Source organism: Cyprinus carpio, chromosome A2 (assembly GCF_018340385.1).
Source record: "Cyprinus carpio isolate SPL01 chromosome A2, ASM1834038v1, whole genome shotgun sequence".
Taxonomy (NCBI): domain Eukaryota; kingdom Metazoa; phylum Chordata; class Actinopteri; order Cypriniformes; family Cyprinidae; genus Cyprinus; species Cyprinus carpio.
The window spans coordinates 18,926,735-18,944,869 of record NC_056573.1 but is presented as its reverse complement, the minus strand read 5'-3'; the positions used below and the strand labels follow the sequence as shown (position 1 = coordinate 18,944,869).

At 36.7% G+C, this 18,135-nt stretch overlaps 2 protein-coding genes across 2 annotated transcripts; one reads left to right on the top strand and one right to left on the bottom strand.

Annotated features, from left to right (window-relative positions):
- The first annotated feature begins 388 nt into the window (after positions 1-388).
- Positions 389-10,203, top strand: LOC109063520 (nuclear factor of activated T-cells, cytoplasmic 4-like). The gene is made up of 13 exons (XM_042777029.1): positions 389-1,032; positions 3,393-3,544; positions 4,843-5,349; positions 5,480-5,655; positions 6,090-6,252; positions 6,575-6,675; positions 6,768-6,869; positions 6,948-7,135; positions 7,265-7,405; positions 7,671-7,726; positions 7,835-7,961; positions 8,684-9,376; positions 9,861-10,203. The coding sequence occupies exons 1-13, from the start codon at positions 897-899 to the stop codon at positions 9,929-9,931; spliced, it is 2,613 nt and encodes an 870-aa protein (XP_042632963.1). The 5' UTR covers positions 389-896; the 3' UTR covers positions 9,932-10,203.
- Positions 10,204-12,482: 2,279 nt separating this feature from the next.
- On the bottom strand, positions 12,483-16,566 carry LOC109063544 (E3 ubiquitin/ISG15 ligase TRIM25-like). Its single transcript, XM_042777024.1, has 7 exons — positions 15,717-16,566; positions 14,842-14,937; positions 14,793-14,794; positions 14,479-14,698; positions 14,207-14,357; positions 14,011-14,070; positions 12,483-13,202 (listed from the first exon to the last, which is right to left on the bottom strand). Exons 1-7 carry the CDS (start codon positions 16,296-16,298, stop codon positions 12,673-12,675), a joined length of 1,641 nt encoding a protein of 546 aa, XP_042632958.1. The 5' UTR covers positions 16,299-16,566; the 3' UTR covers positions 12,483-12,672.
- Positions 16,567-18,135: the final 1,569 nt, after the last annotated feature.

The window sequence follows — 18,135 nt, the reverse complement described above, 5'->3', positions numbered from 1 at the left end:
GGCATACCTATCGTTATGGCGTCACGGATGGATCAGCCTTCAGCATCAGTGTCTTGTCTAAAACAAAAATAGCCACTATTTTGAGTTAAGCATGTGGAAAAGGAATGAAATATGTATTTCTCAGAACCTGTTTGGCAGACAAGGCTTCACTGGTGCCTGTCCAGGGAATTCTCTATTGGACAGAAGACAATGTGTTTCTGCTTTAAAAAAAAAAAAAAGTGTGTTGGAATAGATTCTTGTGGGTATCATAAAGTTATACTTCACTGTAAAATATGTGGTTGTGCTCACTGGCAAAAGAGGGCATGTAAAGCTAAAAAAATAAAAATAAAAGAGGGGGTTTGTTGATTGACAGGATAAATAGCGAATATGGAGGGCGTAACGGTACTGAGGAACCCGCCCAAAGGCAATTAAGGGTAAAGAACGAAAAAGAACTTGATGTAACTTTTTTGCTCTATGGCGGTGGAGGAGTTATGGGATGAATGTCAGTTCAACGGATATTTGTTATTGAACGTGAATGTATGTGGGACTTGAGGCTGTGAACATGGCCGGTTCTGGACGATGGAAGTTCGTGAGATGAAGTTATAATAACCGACTGTCACGGAAATCGCAAGCGAATCTACTTGGAAGAAAAAAAAGTTAAAGAGATGAGCAAGTGATAAACTGCAAGGGCGATGCGGAGATAAGAAAATGATCCATGCAATTGTGATACTTCAGCTTGAGGATAACTTTTAATTCTTTATTGTAATAAAAGGAAGTCGCATGAAGGAGATAGCGGACCGTGCACGGTGACATTCTGGAAAAGCTGTATGAGTTTTAAACGAACCCGATATTGAGAAGTGAGAGAGTCGGTGATATATCTGTAGCCGGTCTTGGTTGTACTTTTCTCGGAGTGAGCGATGGGGGCCGCGCCGGGCTCGGGCTGGGAGGAGGGAGAGTTCGAGTTCAAGCTCGTGTTCGAGGAGGATCCGCCGCGCCAGAGCCGCTGCGGCCCAGAAGAGAGTGAGAGCGGCCAGACGCACCATGAACCCGCCGGTATGAGTGCTCAGATGAAAAGATGGAACGGGTGGCGAAGCTATACATTTTGGGATGGTGCACATGAGTGGTTATAGGTCTGGGCTGGTAACTGATACTCTAGGTCTAAAAACTTAGAACCTAGTTAAGCTTAATATATAAATGAACTCTGTTGTCCCCTTGAGCAGGCAGTTACTTTGCTATAGGGCGCTGTATTAGTAGCCTTGGATAAATAATTAGCGTTACATTAATTTGGCTAGCCTATATCAGAATCCTACGGAATATGTGCATGATAAATAAATGTAAATCTGTTTTAAAAATATAAAACAAATGTGAAAGGGTCAATGACGTGACGATAATTTCTTATCCTAAAATACATATAGAAATAGCCTACTATTCAGACGATTAAAAAAGCCGATCTTTTAAATTTCTGAATTATTGAAAGTAATTTCTGATATTTTTCTCATAATAATTTTTTAAGGTGGAATATGTAGTTTGGCTAATAATCATTATTTCTTTAAAATATACTGTTAAGGAATTTTGCTTTAAAATATTATTAACATTTAAAAAAAAACTTATCTGGCAAATCAGCAATTAAACCCATTTTGTTGTCACGTGACTTAAAAAATATATATAAATAGAAAGGCCCTTCATGCTGAGTCCAGGTCATTAAGTTTTTTGTTTTTGTTTTTTTTAATCACACATTTTCACCTTTAATGAGAGGGAACGATTTGTTCAGGTCAGATTAAGCAATCTTAAGGACACTTATTTATATTAATGGCTCAATTTTGTTTTACATTCACAGATATGTTTGAATTAATTTTAAAATAATATTTAGGCCTAAGTTGTGGACAGCAATTTATTTAAGGTGGAAAGAAAATATTTGAGTAGGTTTTGCTTGATGATTGTTAGAAAACTATAATTTTTGTAGTTATTAGATTTTTGTAGATATGTTTTATATGAAACCCATATAAAGAAGTTGATCTTGTGATTTGAGCTTGCTTTTTAAAGGATTTCACTTTTTCATCATCTTGGACATCCTTCTTATATCCTTATTTTGACCCATAGGCAGTACACTGTGCATATTTTAGAAGACTTTGAATGTCTTTACTCTTAGAAAGGGGCACAATTTTTAATGTCTCTAAAGAATGCTTATAATGTTCATGTAGTCTGACTCACTGCCCATGTAACTAAATTTTATCTGCTGAAGTGTGCGTGTGTTTATGGGTAAGTGTGGAGCACAGTGCAATGTGTTTTTAATCAGCTGTGCGTGTGAGCAGAGTTAACAGCTGCCATCTGGACCTGAACCCTCAATCTCTGTTTACGGAGCATGCATTTAGATACCTCCCTCCAATATTCCCTCCTTTTCTCTGCCCTGTTTCCCCCTCCTGGCACACATTCTGTTGTACACCCTTCCTCCGCCTTCATTCTGGTGTGAAGTTGTGGAAACATGCACTTCAGGTTTCTGTCCACACCGCATCACTTTGCAAGTGATTTCTTCAGATGTTTACTATATTCTGAAGCGTTACCATATTTAATTATTTATTTTCTTGTACCCTTTATCATACTTGAAGGATTAGAAATTGCTATGTAGGTACTGAATGTTGAACTTCACAATTGCCCTGCAAACACTTACCATGGTAACCATAGTTTACAGCAACAATAGAGCGGTGGATGCAAACATGGACTTTTCCAGCGTGAAAGGTTGATTTTAAAGTAGCTTTTATAATATCTGTAACATTCAATCAGATAAAAAGTGTTTTTTTTTAATTAATTAAATTATTTATGTTAAATGAAGATATGTTAGGTTAAAATATTATTTTAATTAAAATTATAATCATAATTATGTTTTTCGTTAAAATGTACATATTTGCTATTAATGCAAGAAGGAATGTGAAGAAAACAAGTGAGCTCAGAAATCCTCATGACAGAACCCATATAAAATAAGAAAAAATAAATAAATAAAGTTACTGGGTTTTTGTTGATGTGTTTAGAGTTACCCCAGTTTTTTGTAGAAACATTAACTGAAGAACCTAGCATTTTTGTGGAAACTGTCATTGCGGTGCTAATGTTTTGGTGTGGCAGATTGCAGTTTTGAGAGTTGTGAGATTTCAGAAATCACCCCATTTGGAAAACCTTGTGGATGTTTTCTGAAGTAAACAAGTCTGTGTGTACTTGTGGAAATAATACATGACGTCTCCACAAAGGCTTCCCTGTGTTTGTTATGATTTTCCAATGAGAGGCCTCGTGTCTCATGTTTCAGCAGTTGTTTATATCATATGCATATGCTCGCAGTTCGGAAAGCCTGATTTGCCATGTACAGTAACCTTTTTTTTTTTTCTTTTTTTCTTTCTTTTTTTTTTTTTTTCTTTTTTTTACAGATACCCACTTGACATCCACACAGGCTGGCGAACCCTTGGGTATCCCACCGTCAGCTGGTCGCAGGGCTGGGATGCATTCCCCACCCCCAAGACGGGCATTAGTCGGGGAGTTCAGTGGGACATATGAGAGTCTGCCAGCAAGATCAATACAGGTGGGAGGCACATTTGCCTGAATTGTTGATTTTTAGAACATCCTGATACAAGCATCGTGTTACACATTGTGATTAATTATGGTGAAATAAATCCAGAGGTCTGGTTTTAATTTCAGGAGTTCGTTTTTGTTACCCAGTAATGTTTATTGTGAACAGAATTGGTTGCCATGAGCTGTTGTGCATATTTTATTTTGGCACATAAGGGCTGCAAATAAATGTTAGAGTTCAATTAAATTTAAGTATCCTTTAGCATTTAAAGTCAACCAAAATCGACAATATTTATTTAATACGTGTTTTTGGCTTTATTGTACATCATTCATCTGTACATTATTCCAAAGAAAAACATGTTTGTCTTTGTAATCTCATTGTGAAGGATAAGATAAAGTCGTTACTCTTTGAATATCTTGTTTCACTCAAAAAAATACAATTAAACAGAGCCTTGAATAGGCTGTGGAATCATAAAAAATGTAATGATTCCAGTCTCGCTTTTGATTCCTCATAACAATACCTGTCCCTTAATGGTCCCATTAATAACTATTTTAGTACCTTTATGGAAAAAAATATCTGGAAAAAAAGAAATGCAAGTTCATTGCCAAATGATGAGAAAAGTCTGATCTTTAACTAATATTAAACTACACATTGTCATATAAACAGTATTGTTAACTAAATCTAAAACTATAAAAATAGTTTTCATTAATTGAAGTAAAGCTTAAATAAATATTAGAGGAAGAACCTAACCTTAACAAAAAAAAATTAAAACCTAAATCATTTTGAAAATGTTGAACTACTGAAAATGACAAAAGCATATAACAAAATTCTTAAAACTTAAACTAAAATGAAAATTACAATACAAATACACAATATTAAAAAATGGTATAGTAGTATATAAATAATGTTAAATAACACTGCATATGAAGAAATAGTCAGTAGCTACACTGATTTAAAATTTACAGGTAGTTGTAAGATTTATATGTTTGATTTACTAAAAATAAGCGTCATATCGTTCAGGGGTCAGACTACACTGGTTCTGCTGCTTGTTTTTGATTCACTTAAAAAACCTGAGCAACTGACTGATAAGAGTGTTTCATTCAGGTGTCAGTCTACATGTTGTATGTTTTTAATTCACTAAAAATAACTGCCTGACAAGAATCTTTCATTTATAAAAAACACTGCTGTGTGTTTCAGTCTTGCTGTAGATTCATTAGTTATCTTGCAGCGCTGTTGTAATAGTTCAGTGATATCACAATTATTTTTTCTTTTTTTGAATGATATCGCACCCTCTTCTTTTTCTGTTCTAGGTTTCAGAGTCTAGAGTGCTTGAGTGCCCCAGCATCCAGATCACCACTATCTCCCCTGAAGAGGACTCAGGTCCAGCAGGGGGAAGTTACTGGGACGGCGGGGGTGGCTGGGACAGGGAGCGTCTATACCTGCCCCTGCTGGACTCTTACCGTGATGTCATGACAGGGGCAGGTTCCCTCAGTCCCAGCCCCAGCCCTGCTTCCAGTTCCTCATCTCGTGGATGGCTGAGTCCAGCTTCCAGCTGTGATTCTCTCCTGGTGGAGGAGGACGAGCTCAACGAAGCTGCTGCCCACTTCTGCCTATCGCCCTCCTCGCGTCCCACGTCTCCTGGGGGCAAAAAGCGCAGGAACTCCCCACTGGCCTCCCCCAGCACCTCCCGCAGAAGCAGCTACTCCGAAGATCTCTCCTCCCTCCCAGACACGGGAGAAACCTCGGCTCAGTCTCAGGCTCCAGCGAGCTGTGAGCTCAACATCCCACAAAAGACCAGGAAGACCTCTCTGGAACAGGTGATTTTTTTTTAAATATGTCTGTTAAACTTACTGATGATCCATTCCTGGTAATTAAATGAAGAATTCACTCTGTCATATGACCATCCTGGTGTGTTTATGGGTGTTCACAATCCCTGTGCTAATCCAGATGTCATCAAGAGATATCGAACCAGAGCTGACCCTCGTTCAGACCTCTCCCTGCCCCCTCCCAGATGTTGCTCAGCTGAGAAGGGAGCCTCCCTCACTAGGGATGGACTACTTGTCTGTGCCTCCTGCTCTGGGCTGGGGCAGAACCAGGGCCAGCGCTCACAGTCCTCTCTTTAGGTTTGTACACAACTTCTTGCATACTGTGAATTATCCACTGAATACTACATGAAAATAGAATGTGCAAAAGAATGCAAAAATTTCAAGAGCAATATGATATATTATCACATGACCTCATCACGTTATCGCATTATATTTTAAATTAATAAATTTAAATAAAAATGTATTAATTTAAACTTTAAATATTTGGTAAGACTGTCAAAAGTCTTTTTACAGAAAATAATAATTTTTATTTCCAAGATGATACATATACTCCATTTTCTGAATTTAACATGCTGTATTCTGAGGTCATGTGATAATGTGATAGCATACTATAGTTTGAAACACTAATCACTAATAATCTATTTTAGGTTTAGATTCTGATAGAAATCTGAATATTGTTGATCTTTGACCTCTTACCTCACATTGTCTCTGCTTCCTTAATCCTGCCTCAGATCTAATGCACTGCCGCCACTTGACTGGCCGCTGCCTTCACAGTTTGATCAGTATGAACTGCGCATAGAGGTACAGCCCAGACCACACCATCGCGCTCATTATGAAACTGAAGGAAGTCGAGGAGCAGTAAAGGCATCACCTGGAGGCCATCCAGTAGTGAAGGTGATGCTTTAATGTACAGTCCTGTACAGTAGGTGCTGTTACTTCATAATTTTGAGAATTTCTACATTACTTACTTGTATTACTGATTTGAATTTGAGATTGTTTGTTGGTCTGCAGAATAAAAGTAACATTAAATAAATACATATATCAAATAATTAAATTAATACAAAAGGCATGACCTCTGTGGAATTTCACATATTTGAAAACAGCCACTATTTAAAATGAGAAATGAGAAAACATTGAAATTTCCTCAGCTTTCCTCAGCAAATTGAATTGATGTTAATTTTGTGCTCTTTTTTTTTTTTTTTTGCTTTGTTTCCAGCTCGTAGGTTATACTGAGAGACAGCCGCTTTCCTTACAGGTGTTTGTTGGAACTGCTGATGACAGATCTATACGTCCTCATCCTTTTTATCAAATACACAGGTAAAACACTCACATTATATTTCGCAGTATTAAACAAAAAGGGTTTATGGTAGATCCATGGCTTAACATGTGAAATACTTCTCTCCACACAGAGTAACAGGGAAGATGGTTGGCACAGCTAGTCAGGAGAGCATCCAGGCTGGCACCAAACTCCTGGACATCCCACTCAACCCAGAGAACAACATGACTGCCCTGTAAAACTCTTGAGCCCTGAATGTATGTCATAGACACCTCAGTAAGTGATCATACCTGAATTCCTGTTTCCCTCTCAGCATTGACTGTGCAGGTATTTTAAAGCTGAGGAACTCTGACATTGAACTCCGGAAAGGAGAGACAGATGTTGGGAGAAAGAACACTCGAGTGCGTTTGGTGTTCCGCACACACCTTCCTCTGTCTCCACCCATCATCCCCCCAGGACGAGTCCTAGCCCTGCAGGTGGCGTCTTTACCCATTGAATGCTGTGAGTGTGGCAAATCACAGTTATGCTTAACTGAAACAACTATGTGTAATTAGTCTCTTTTTCTCTTTTTATTTTCATCCTATACACTATGATCTTCACTCAAATTTAAGCTTAAATTTCTGCCTGCAGCACAGCGCTCTGCACAGGAGCTTCCTGTAGTGGAGTCTATCAGTCTTACTTCCTGTTCAGCAGAGGGAGGCGAGGAACTACTTCTAGGTGGGACCAACTTTCTACCCACCTCCAGAGTTTTCTTTATGGAGAGAGGATCAGGTATTGTAGTAGGCTTACATTAATGCAAATTACCAGAAAAGCTGTTCATTTGAACTTCAAAGAGTCCGGTTAAATATAAATTACGATTTTCTGTATTTATTGTAATTTACTGTATTTTTAAATAAATGCAGACTTGGTGAGCATAAGAGACTTCTTTAAAAACGGTAGTGAAAATTATAGCTTGGATGAATGCAAAGGAAGAAACTGACATAATATCACAGAATCGGTGCTGATGTTGTATTTTTTACTTATTTTCTATTTCTAGATGGCAAAGTCCAGTGGGAGGAGGAGGCACATGTTGACAGGGACAAAAGCGATGAGGTAAATTCACCATAAACTGTATCTATGAAAAAGGTCACTGTTTTTATTTACACTGTGTGTAAATTGCAAATAAATGAACTAATTATGTCTGTATTTTCTATGGTGCAGAATTTGCTATGTGTACGGGTGCCAGCCTATAACGATCTTTCACTGAACCACCCAGTATCTGTCTCCCTGTATGTGTCCAATGGGAAGAGGAAGAGGAGCAGCACACATTGCTTTAAATATCTGCCCAGTGAGTGTTACACAGGCAGCCATTAGCTATGCTCCCTCTGCACATGGTATTTATCTGTACTGTTGACAAGAGATGCAAAATATGTCTTGTGCATGTTGTGTGTAATGAAGAACAGATTCTCTTTCATAATCTGAAGGCACTTTTAGCTCATCATATGTTGTTTTGATCTCCAATAAAATGTTCCAAATAGCATCACTGAAGAACAGTTTTACAATTTTTATCTTATTTTTTTAATAATAATTTTTATTCTTTAAGAATGCATTAAATTGATCAAAAGTGAAAGTAAATGCATGTATAATATTACAAAAGGTTTCCATTTCAAATAAATGCAGTTCTTTTGAACATTCTATTCATCAACGACTCCAGAAAAAAAACAGTTTCTACATATATTAAATATTAAACAGCACAACTGTTTACAAAATTGATAATAATAATAAATGTTTCTTGAGCACCTGAAGCATCGTATTAGAATGATTTCTGAGTGTATGAGTGTTTCTGAGTTATAGCTTTTGAAAATTAAACGTACATTTTAAATGTAAAATATATTATTTTTATAATAGGTAATATGTCTTGTCATTTTATATTAAATTTATAAAATATGATTTCGGATTATTATGTTACATCTGTGATGTTGAGTCATCCATCTCAATAAATGGAGGTCTGCATAATAAAGTCACTAAGTGCTATAATCTGTTGGCTTCTGTGTTTTCCTCATTTTCTAGTCATGTTTAAAGAGGAACATCCGCTGTTGTCCCGTCCCTCTAGCTTGCCCCTGGAAGGGGTGACGCTTTGCCCCATGGGGAGCGGCAGCACTGTTGACATGAGGTCAGACCTATCCGCTGATGACAGAAGCATGTCTTTCCACCTGCCTCCATATCCCAATGAGTACTCTGACTCCTCGCATGGCTACCAGAACGACTACTGGCGTAAACCAGAGGTTGCTGAGGATGGTGGAGGTCGAGGTGCCCTGACCGAAAGGCATCCCAGCTTTGAGAGCCTGGAGCTGGGCTTCACGGAGCTTCTTCCTCCCATGTACCCAAGAGCCTCACAACCTCTTTCCTCCTCCCCGTCTCCCTCTCCGTGGCTTGACTCTCCCTATCTGTCCTCCTCACCTTCTCCCTCTCACTCTTGCTCTCTGAGCCCATTCCCTGCCAGCAGTCCGATCTCAACCTCACCCCTTCCTCCTCTCTCTCACTCTCCATATCCACACTGTCCTTGCCCCCAAGAGATGTGTTCCTCACCTCCATCAAACACTAGCCGCTATCAGGACCTGTGCCCACCTCCATACTGCCAATACGAGAGCTGGGAGCACCAGCTGCGTCCCGCTGAAAGAGACACAGGCCCCGGTCTAAAGTTGGAGGGACCCCCGGACTTCACGGGCCCTTCACAGATGCAGCACATCACACTAGAGGAAGGTGGGTATAATTGATTTTATATGTCATACTAAAGATGGACGATATTTAAATTTTGAATGATAAGCCAATATTTATTTTCATGTTTTGGCCAATAAACATTAAATTGCTTATATTCAAATTCTGTACTATTTTGTCAAAAAAAAAAAATTACTTTTAAAGAAATTACTTATATATATATATTTAATATTATATATAATTATATATAAAATATATTTAAGACAATAATTATTTTCATGTTATGGCCAATAACCAATAAATGGCTCGTAATAAAAAAATCTATATTATTTGGTCCTAAAAAAATCAATTTAATGCTACAAGTGACTGTAGACATCTCAGTATTACAATGTATGGTATGAACATGGATTTTCATTATGAGATTTGCTAAAGAATTGAATTTTTTGTTTGAACTATTCCTTTAACTAGACTCTTAAAGATCTGTATCAAACAATTAAATGATTTCTACCACAATTTCTCATCCCCACAGTGACTGAATTCATCGGAGAGGATATAAGATCCTTTCAGATGGGGTCACACATGGACAGTCGACCTGGATGACAACATCCTCCCAGTAATAGTCCCGTGTTAATCAGTGTATAGTTAATATCATACCAACGTTTTGTGTATAATTTCTATTTGAATTATTGCATATTGCTAAAATATGACAATAATAATAAAGACTGTGCTACTTAAGTGGTGAATCTGTGGTAAAACCGAAGGCAGGCATACAGTTGTAAGTATATACGTATGTAACTGTTACTGCTTCCTGACTGCATATTTTAATGGAACTAATGTTTTTAATCTGTATGCAAAATAAATTATCATGATATTATTTTTGTTTTGATCCACTAATCTGTACATTTATGGGGGTAATTAGAAATTTAATGGACAGATAATGTAAATCATACCGCATGCTCTTCTTTATTCCCCTTTTTATCTGAAAAACTGACTTCGTTTCTGACTTAATGTCTATTTGTGGGATCACTGAAAGTCCTTTGTACACAATGTCTAAGTAGTTTAAATGTGACTTCACCCCTGCCCTCACACAGGAAATATTACAGCCCTTTCAAACATCTAAACATTTGTGAAGGCAGAATATCAAGATTTATAATAATTAAACACAGGTTATTTTCACAGTCAACGAACTGTCAAAAAACAATGCGGACGTATTGTGAGTAGTGACTAGTTTTTTGGTTGCTTGACAAGTCTAAATGAAGTGGCATATTTCCACTTTCCCCACTGGAAAGTGTGTTTTCACATAACATTTTTATTAAATTCATATTTTTAGTACATTATAGACCAACAACAATACTTTTTAGAAAAAATAGGCTACTGTTGCGGCACCTCGATACAGTGACTGAATGAAGGTAAGTATATGAGATACTCTAAATATATTAGCTTACTTATGAACCATTTACAAGGTAATTAAGGCATTTTAAAGCTATAAATACATTATTCATAAATACATGGTATTGTCATGTTTGTGTTTTAACCCAAGAACTGTGTCCACAACGTGTTTACTTTGGGGCTTGGATGAGAGGCTTCTCTAAATACATTTAGTCCCATGATATCTTATTACGCCATTCAGATGCTTAACAGTGGCCAAGTTTACTTTGAATGTTTCAGTAAGAGAGGGCAATGGGTAAGAGGGTAAGTCAGGAACATTTCATTGCAGGAGTTCTGAAGCGTTCAGACATGGGACTGTTCAAATCAGAGCTGGGATAAAATGAGCTCGACTTAGATAAACAAAAGATTTAGCAAAAATATAAGAAGGCATTCAATGGAACCTGACCTTTAAAAAATCTGGATTTAATAACCCCAAGTTGTAGTTGACAAGCAAATAGTTTAATTTCAGTTGTAAATCAGTGTAATTAATCTGAATCACCTCAGTGACTATGTGAAAATATGTCTTGTGGGAATGTTGTGTTGTTTCCAAAATAAGCCGGACTGCATCTTGGTGCACTGCCAGATAGCAGCATATTTTCAGCCCAAAACAGGTGCTGGGAGTGTAACATGGTTTGAAACCACATTGGTGAGGTTATACTGTAGCTTATGTATGGACCCGGATCTGTTCCTCAAAATTAGTCTCTCATACTGGTTATCTCAGACATCATTCATTTTGTCTATCAGTGCCCTCTCTTATGAGCTTAGATAAAATAATATGTTACATTTACATATTTATAGTATGTTATTTAATTAAAAAAAAAAAATCACAAAGTCCTTCATCCAGACTCCTATCAGTGCCTTTCTCTTAAAAAAAAAAACGCAAAAAAAAGATAGTTAAAGTATTACAGTAATTTTCAAACAATTTAGCTCATAGTTCACTTTTTTATTTCCAATCATCTGATGCTGCAGTATATGTTTCTTCAGTAGTTTTGTTGTTGCTTTTCCTCTGTAGGCCTGGTTTTAACATTTTTAGCCTCCAGGCGTCGCTGTTTCTATTATTTTGTCCTCAGTGCTTTTTTGGTTACAATTCGAGTGTCTTACACAATTCAGTTGAGTACTTGTACTGTTGCATACTAGACTCTACGAATGAGGTTGTCTCTTAAAGGGAAAGCAAATATAATGTTAAACAATGTATTTTATTTGTAGTGACAGAGACTGAAAGTGTTAAGGCATTCAAATTACTGTAACCTCAAGGGACATTCCACAGACAGAAATAACAGTAATTGACTGTGTGTGTAGTTTAAATGGAAATACATTATCACAGATATAAATTTGTTAGGACTGTTTGGCAGACTGAAATTTTAGTTTTTTTGTTTTTTTAAATAATGAAAAATTATTATGATATTGTATATATATATATATATAATCTGATTGGCTAAGAGTTTTTTATAGCTGTGCAATATTGTACCAGTATCAGCATGGGAACTGTTTCACCGTTTGTATCACTCATTTAAAACCATTAAAAAAAGGTTACTTGAAATAAAATAATCACGAATTACTTAAAAAAAAAAAAAAAAAAAAAAAAAAATCTGCTATTTTCCAAGGCAACATTTCACATTTTAAATTATAATTTAAATATTTTGATATATTTAAAAAAAAAATTATAAAAATGACAAAAACAAAGATACTAAAAATTATCTAAAAATTAACATGAAAGCAGAAAACAATTCTAATTCTAGTATATAATAGTATCTCAGTGATAGTAGAATAACAGGGGCAGAAGCAAACCCTCTATAATTTTTACAAATACTACTGTATTTCTTTAATCTTAATTCTTTACTACTGTACTATATATCTTTAATCTTTTACCCATAGGTTAATTTCAAATGCCACATGGGCCAACCCTTTTTCCCTTAATCCAACTGACACAACTTGACTGAGGCGTCGTAGCATGAAAACTCGAAGCCAGGGTAGAGAGGCTGTGTGAATGTTGTGTGAACTCTGTGGAGGAAGGTCATTGAGTCTTCAATGCTGTAAAACGCTAGTGTCCCGGCCCTATGATCCAGATAAATGCCTATCTTTGATGAGCCAGGCTCTGAGATCTTACTGACAATCCTGTTGTGCCAGAAAGCATAACCTTTCCTGCAGCAGAACAAACTCCAGGATTTGTCATTGTGACCGAAGTGAGCTTCACTGCTTTCCCCTTTCCTGGCAATGTTTTTGTATGCGACTGCAATGTTTACTCCCATCCCACTCCATTCCACCTCCCAGTAGCTGCAGCCTGTCAAGCCCTCCGTGCCCAGCACCTGGCACCAGTAATCAAAGCGCTCCGGGTGGTCGGGACAGGATTGCACTCGGCTCCGAATGGCCACTTCTCTGTTCCCCTTTGACAAACTAAGGTCCTTGTGGGCTGTTAAAGGATTTAGTTGCAGTGGGCAGGAATCTGAGTAATGGATAGAGGATAAGAGATCAAGGATGTGTATTCATGGTGTATCATATTCGTATTATATTCATCTTGAGCCATGATTAAATAAATACATATCAGATTAAAGTTGTTTGTTTTTGTTTTTTTGATGGAAGTTAGTAAACTACAGGCATTAAAAAAACGGTTACTTTAAATTGTAATAGCATTTGTTTTACTGTACTTTTAACCAAACAAATATAGCTTGGGTGACCATAAGAGACTCTTTTCAAAACTTTTGAAAGGTAATATTATACAACAGTTAGTTTATGACATTTTCTGCAGGTTACATTGTTACACCAGTAGGTGTTGACAAGTGACCATCTTTATTGATTCGTCTAAAACATGACTGATTGTGAATGTCATCATGAGTGAATCATTTATTCATTCACTCAACTGATTCATTCAAAACATGGATTCATTCTGGAACAAAACATTACTGTTGTCATGGAGTGAATCATTTAATCATTCACTAAGCTGAATCATTCTACAAAACTGTTCATTTAGAAACGACAGACTGCTATTGTGTGTTGAGACTTTGTGCTTCTACTTTGTTAGGGGCCCATTCACACACAGAAGTAATGAAACTTTAGGAGGTAAAAACAATAGCCATCACATTCATTATTGCTATGTTTTTCTAAATATCAAAATGGGTGTGATCGCAGCTTTTCGGAAATTGGAACAACAGCACTGTTGTTTGTGTTGCTTAATAAGAAATCCATGTTTAAATAACAGAAACCAACATTGTAAAATCAATAGCACTTTGCATTAGTGCAGTAGACTGACTTACGGTACAGGAACTCTGATCTAATTTTGGGCACCGTGCAGTGAAGGATCTTCATTGATCTTGCTAAAGAGAAAATGGAAAGCATGTGTACATCACAAGGAAATGATTTAACAATAAGACAGAATTACAGTACAATGTGGAAATCACCTAAACAGAAATGGCTTAGGGAGAAAGATCAGCTTAGGGTGTTTCCCCTCACCTGCTTGATAGATCCTGAGCCATTCCCCTTTAAAGACATCTTCAAACTTCTTCTTTAGAGCAGATATTGCATCGTTCACCTTGCCAAAATCTGAGAGTGTAGCTATTGTTAAGGGTGGGTCAGGAAGGCCAGAAGAGAAGGAGTGACAGTTCTGTTAAGAGAGAGAGAGAGAGAGAGAGAGAGAGAGAGAGAGAGACAAGAATTTGTCAAATGACTCATTCTGAGCATTTTTGGGGTATAGTTTTCACAGTCAGTACTTGGATCGGGCTTACCTGAAGAACATGAACATGATCTTCAGACTTCAGAATCATCTCAAGCTCATGATCTCTCTGTTTGAGCTCAGTGATTTCTTGCTCTAGTGTCTGCAACATGCTCTCTGCAGCTCTCTCTTGATCTCTTATCAGATCTCTGAATTTACACCTCCTCCTTTCAATAGACTGCATCAGCTCAGTGAAGATCTTTTCACCATTTTCCATAGAAGTCTGTGCAGAGCTTTTTAGGGCAAAAAAATCCTGTATTTTTATTTTAAAATATTGTATTTAATAACTATTATTTTATTTTATTTTAATAATTTTTTATTCAAAACATCTGATGACTCATTTTGTTAAGTTTAAATCGTTCTGGAAATTTCTTACTTTCAGGGCGTCTACAGCCAGTTTAAGCTCCAGTAGGTCCTTCTCCTTAATGTGAATTTTGAGCTTGTATTTCTGTCGAGTCATGCCTAGTTCTTTCTTTGGAGAAACACAAGTGTGTTGATTGTAAAAATTGAAATGCTTTTTAACTACAATTATTCTGTGGAGAATTTATGTGATGTGAAAAATGTCACAAAATATACACTGCATTTTTTGTGAAGATATATTAACGTTGCTCAGGAAAACTTTAAATTCTACTTAATTGTTTATTTTTATGAGTTACATAAGAATAACCTTTGTCACAAACAAATGAGTTTATACACTTATATATATGCGGATACCTACCAGACTATTCAAAGTAGCTGACCACACAGTCAAAGCCAACAGATCAGGCCTCTCTGTGATTGGTTGAGGGCGAAAGATTTCTATCTCTTATTTTCAAAAAAGGAAGCTCTGCTGAAAACCTTTTTGTCTAGCAGGTTGAAATTTAAATGTGAAGCAGGAAATTGTCTTTGTAATATTATTCTAATGTTATAACGTTACACTTATTTACAGGTACTGTATTGTTTTTAGCTGGAAACTCAAGCGTCATCCTCATTCATCACATCAATTCAGTGCCTTCTTTCTCTCACATTTTTTCCCATTTACTCTGTTGCATGTACTTTTCTGTACAATGAAGGCTGTTCATATTGAGGCGGAGTGCACTTTGGAAAATGTGCTTTGCCTCAGTGGAAAAAGAGTTTGGCTACTGAAGGATTCTGAGAATACTGTTATTCACTGCATCTTCCAGAGAGTTAAGAACCATGAAAATGTATCTTATTGAATAAAACTATTTAAACATTCAAAACAAGAAATATAATTGCTATTGTTTTCTTTACCTGTTTCTTTGTGCTTTCCACAGCTGCCGTTACTGTATCGTGACCTTTATGGTCATCCATCACACACAAAAGGCATATGCATTGTTGATCAGTTCGACAATACATCTCCAAATATTTGTCATGATGAGGACAGATCTTCTCCTGCAGGTTCATGGAGGCTTCGATCAGCTTGTGTTTCTTCAAGGCAGGAGATTTGTAGTGTGCTTGAAGGTGATGTTGACAGTAAGATGCCAAACATACCAAACAACTCATCACAGCTTTTTGTTTGATACTTGTACATAAATCACAGGTCACATCACCTGGCACACAGCTGTCATAAATCTGACAGTTGCCCAGAAGTTCCAGTTTCTTCAGCTTGTCCACCATATCTGCCAGTATGGTATTTCTGTTCAAAACAGGCCTGGGGCTAAATGTCTGTCCACACTGAGGACAGCTGAAGACCCCCAATTGATCATTTTTCTTCCAGTAATCATTAATGCATTCCATGCAGTAGCTGTGCCCACATGGAATGGCCACTGGATCTTTCAGCAAATCCAAGCAGATTGAACAGCAAAACTCTTCTGTAACCAAGAGCCCTTCCATTTGGATGTCTTCTCCTCTAGCAAAATGTATGAAATGGTAAAGGCTCCGTCATAGAGAAGCAGTTCCCAGTTTTGCATGAATCTAGGCCACACCCTTAAGTTCTTCCTCTTTAGATAACAGATAGGTAAATGTGCATGTCTGTTGCACTGAATAAAAATGCTGCATTGTAAGCCAAACAACATATATAAAAAATACTTGAAACACCATTTAGAGTTCCTCAGATTGCCAGACTGGAACAAGGTCAGTGGTTCTCGACTAGGGGGCTGGGGCTCACTAGAGTGCCTCAAGAAGATCTAAAATGATTTTAAACAAGACAAAAAAAAAAGCTTTAAAATGAGTTAAAACTTTTCAAAAACTTTTTTTTCTTTGTAGAATCAAAGTTTCATATGGAAAACCAGGATGTCTAGATCTGGAAAACTAATGAATGAATGTAAATGAATAAAATCTTAATAAGCTTTCTTATAAATAATTAAAAATTTTATTGTAGTTAATCCAAGCTCTAAAATATTTCATTGGGTACAAATTCTACAAATACAAATCCTTATATATCAACAACAATTGGAAATGTCATATAAATTTATTGTTTAAAAATATGTTTGAGAACAGCTGCTCTAGATCTTCAGTTCAGTGACTGTCATTATAAGTGAGTCACTGAATCATTCACAGAACTGATTTGTTCACAAAAGCCAATCATTTACGAACAATTTAAGTGACTAAATGGGTCGTTGAATCATTAATTTAATCCATATGTCTTCAGCTCTGCTCCTGGGGACCCAAATGTTCTGCAAAGTTTATTTCCAACCTGCTTCAGCACACCTGGCCTGTGACTTTTCAAGTGATCCCGAAGACCTTGATTAGCTGGTGTGTTTGATTAGGGCTGGAGCTGAACTCTGCAGGACAGTGGATCCCCAGGTAATCGATTCGTTCAAATAGCTAATTAATTCACAAATGAAATAAGTAGCTGTTTTTGAGTAGGTCTTTCAATTATTCATTGAATTTGTTAGTTCAAAATAACTTCTTCATACTGTAGAAGTCATTGAATCATTCAGTTAAATGATTTGGTCAAAAACTCAGAATCATTCAGGAACATGAAACATCATATGTTGTGTGTTGCTTGGAGACGTGCAAGGCATATGGTCTATGTGTCTTTTTGTATTTTCAAAATTCTCTCATATGTTTTTAATGATACTTTTAAGATTTCTGAATAGACAGCAAATGTCGATATTTCAATTAAATGCTATACTCTTTTGTACATCAACAATTGTTTGATTTTTATTTATACTATTTAATTTTAGGAGAAACACATCTGTGGTTCATAAGGTGATTCATAAATTCAGCATAACAATCCATTCAAGTCCCCTGAGCTGTGAAAGACCTCTGAGGAATTAAATGTTCCTCTGGGTGAGTGCATATACTGTGTGTGAATGTCCTAGAATGTGATTCATTAGTTCAGGGACAGAGAGTCAACAGATGTTCTGTATCTTTTCACACAGGCATAACTTTAAACAAAGAATGAGTAAATGGTAGGTAAGTCTGAATCACCGTATTCAGTAGTAAATGAGGCAAGAGTGCAGATGCATAGAGAACACCCTTAATTCTTTTTCATGGTTTTATTCAGAGCTAGATTACACATTCACACAATGCTGCGGTGTGTGCTGTTCTCCTCTTAGCACAATCACATGCAGATCCCAGAGACTTACAGCGGAGCAAACAACATTTCATTTTCTTTCATTATCGTGAGGTGTTTATGTAACTGATACTGTCTGCTGGTGTACAAAAGCATAGCAATGGTTTTTATAGAGATTTGATAAGAAAAATATCTATAGCATACTTGGAA

What these genes read in the sequence shown, in the direction of transcription:
- LOC109063520 (XM_042777029.1), top strand. Translation starts at nt 897, where the DNA reads ATGGGGGCCGCGCCGGGCTCGGGCTGGGAGGAGGGAGAGTTCGAGTTC. An exon ending in TGCCAGCAAGATCAATACAG is followed by an intron (nt 3,545 to 4,842) that starts GTGGGAGGCACA and finishes TTTCTGTTCTAG; the next exon opens with GTTTCAGAGTCTAGAGTGCT. An exon ending in TTGCTTTAAATATCTGCCCA is followed by an intron (nt 7,962 to 8,683) that starts GTGAGTGTTACA and finishes CTCATTTTCTAG; the next exon opens with TCATGTTTAAAGAGGAACAT.
- LOC109063544 (XM_042777024.1), bottom strand. Translation starts at nt 16,298, where the DNA reads ATGGAAGGGCTCTTGGTTACAGAAGAGTTTTGCTGTTCAATCTGCTTG. An exon ending in TGGAAAGCACAAAGAAACAG is followed by an intron (nt 14,938 to 15,716) that starts GTAAAGAAAACA and finishes GTTTCTCCAAAG; the next exon opens with AAAGAACTAGGCATGACTCG. An exon ending in ATCATGTTCATGTTCTTCAG is followed by an intron (nt 14,358 to 14,478) that starts GTAAGCCCGATC and finishes CTCTCTTAACAG; the next exon opens with AACTGTCACTCCTTCTCTTC.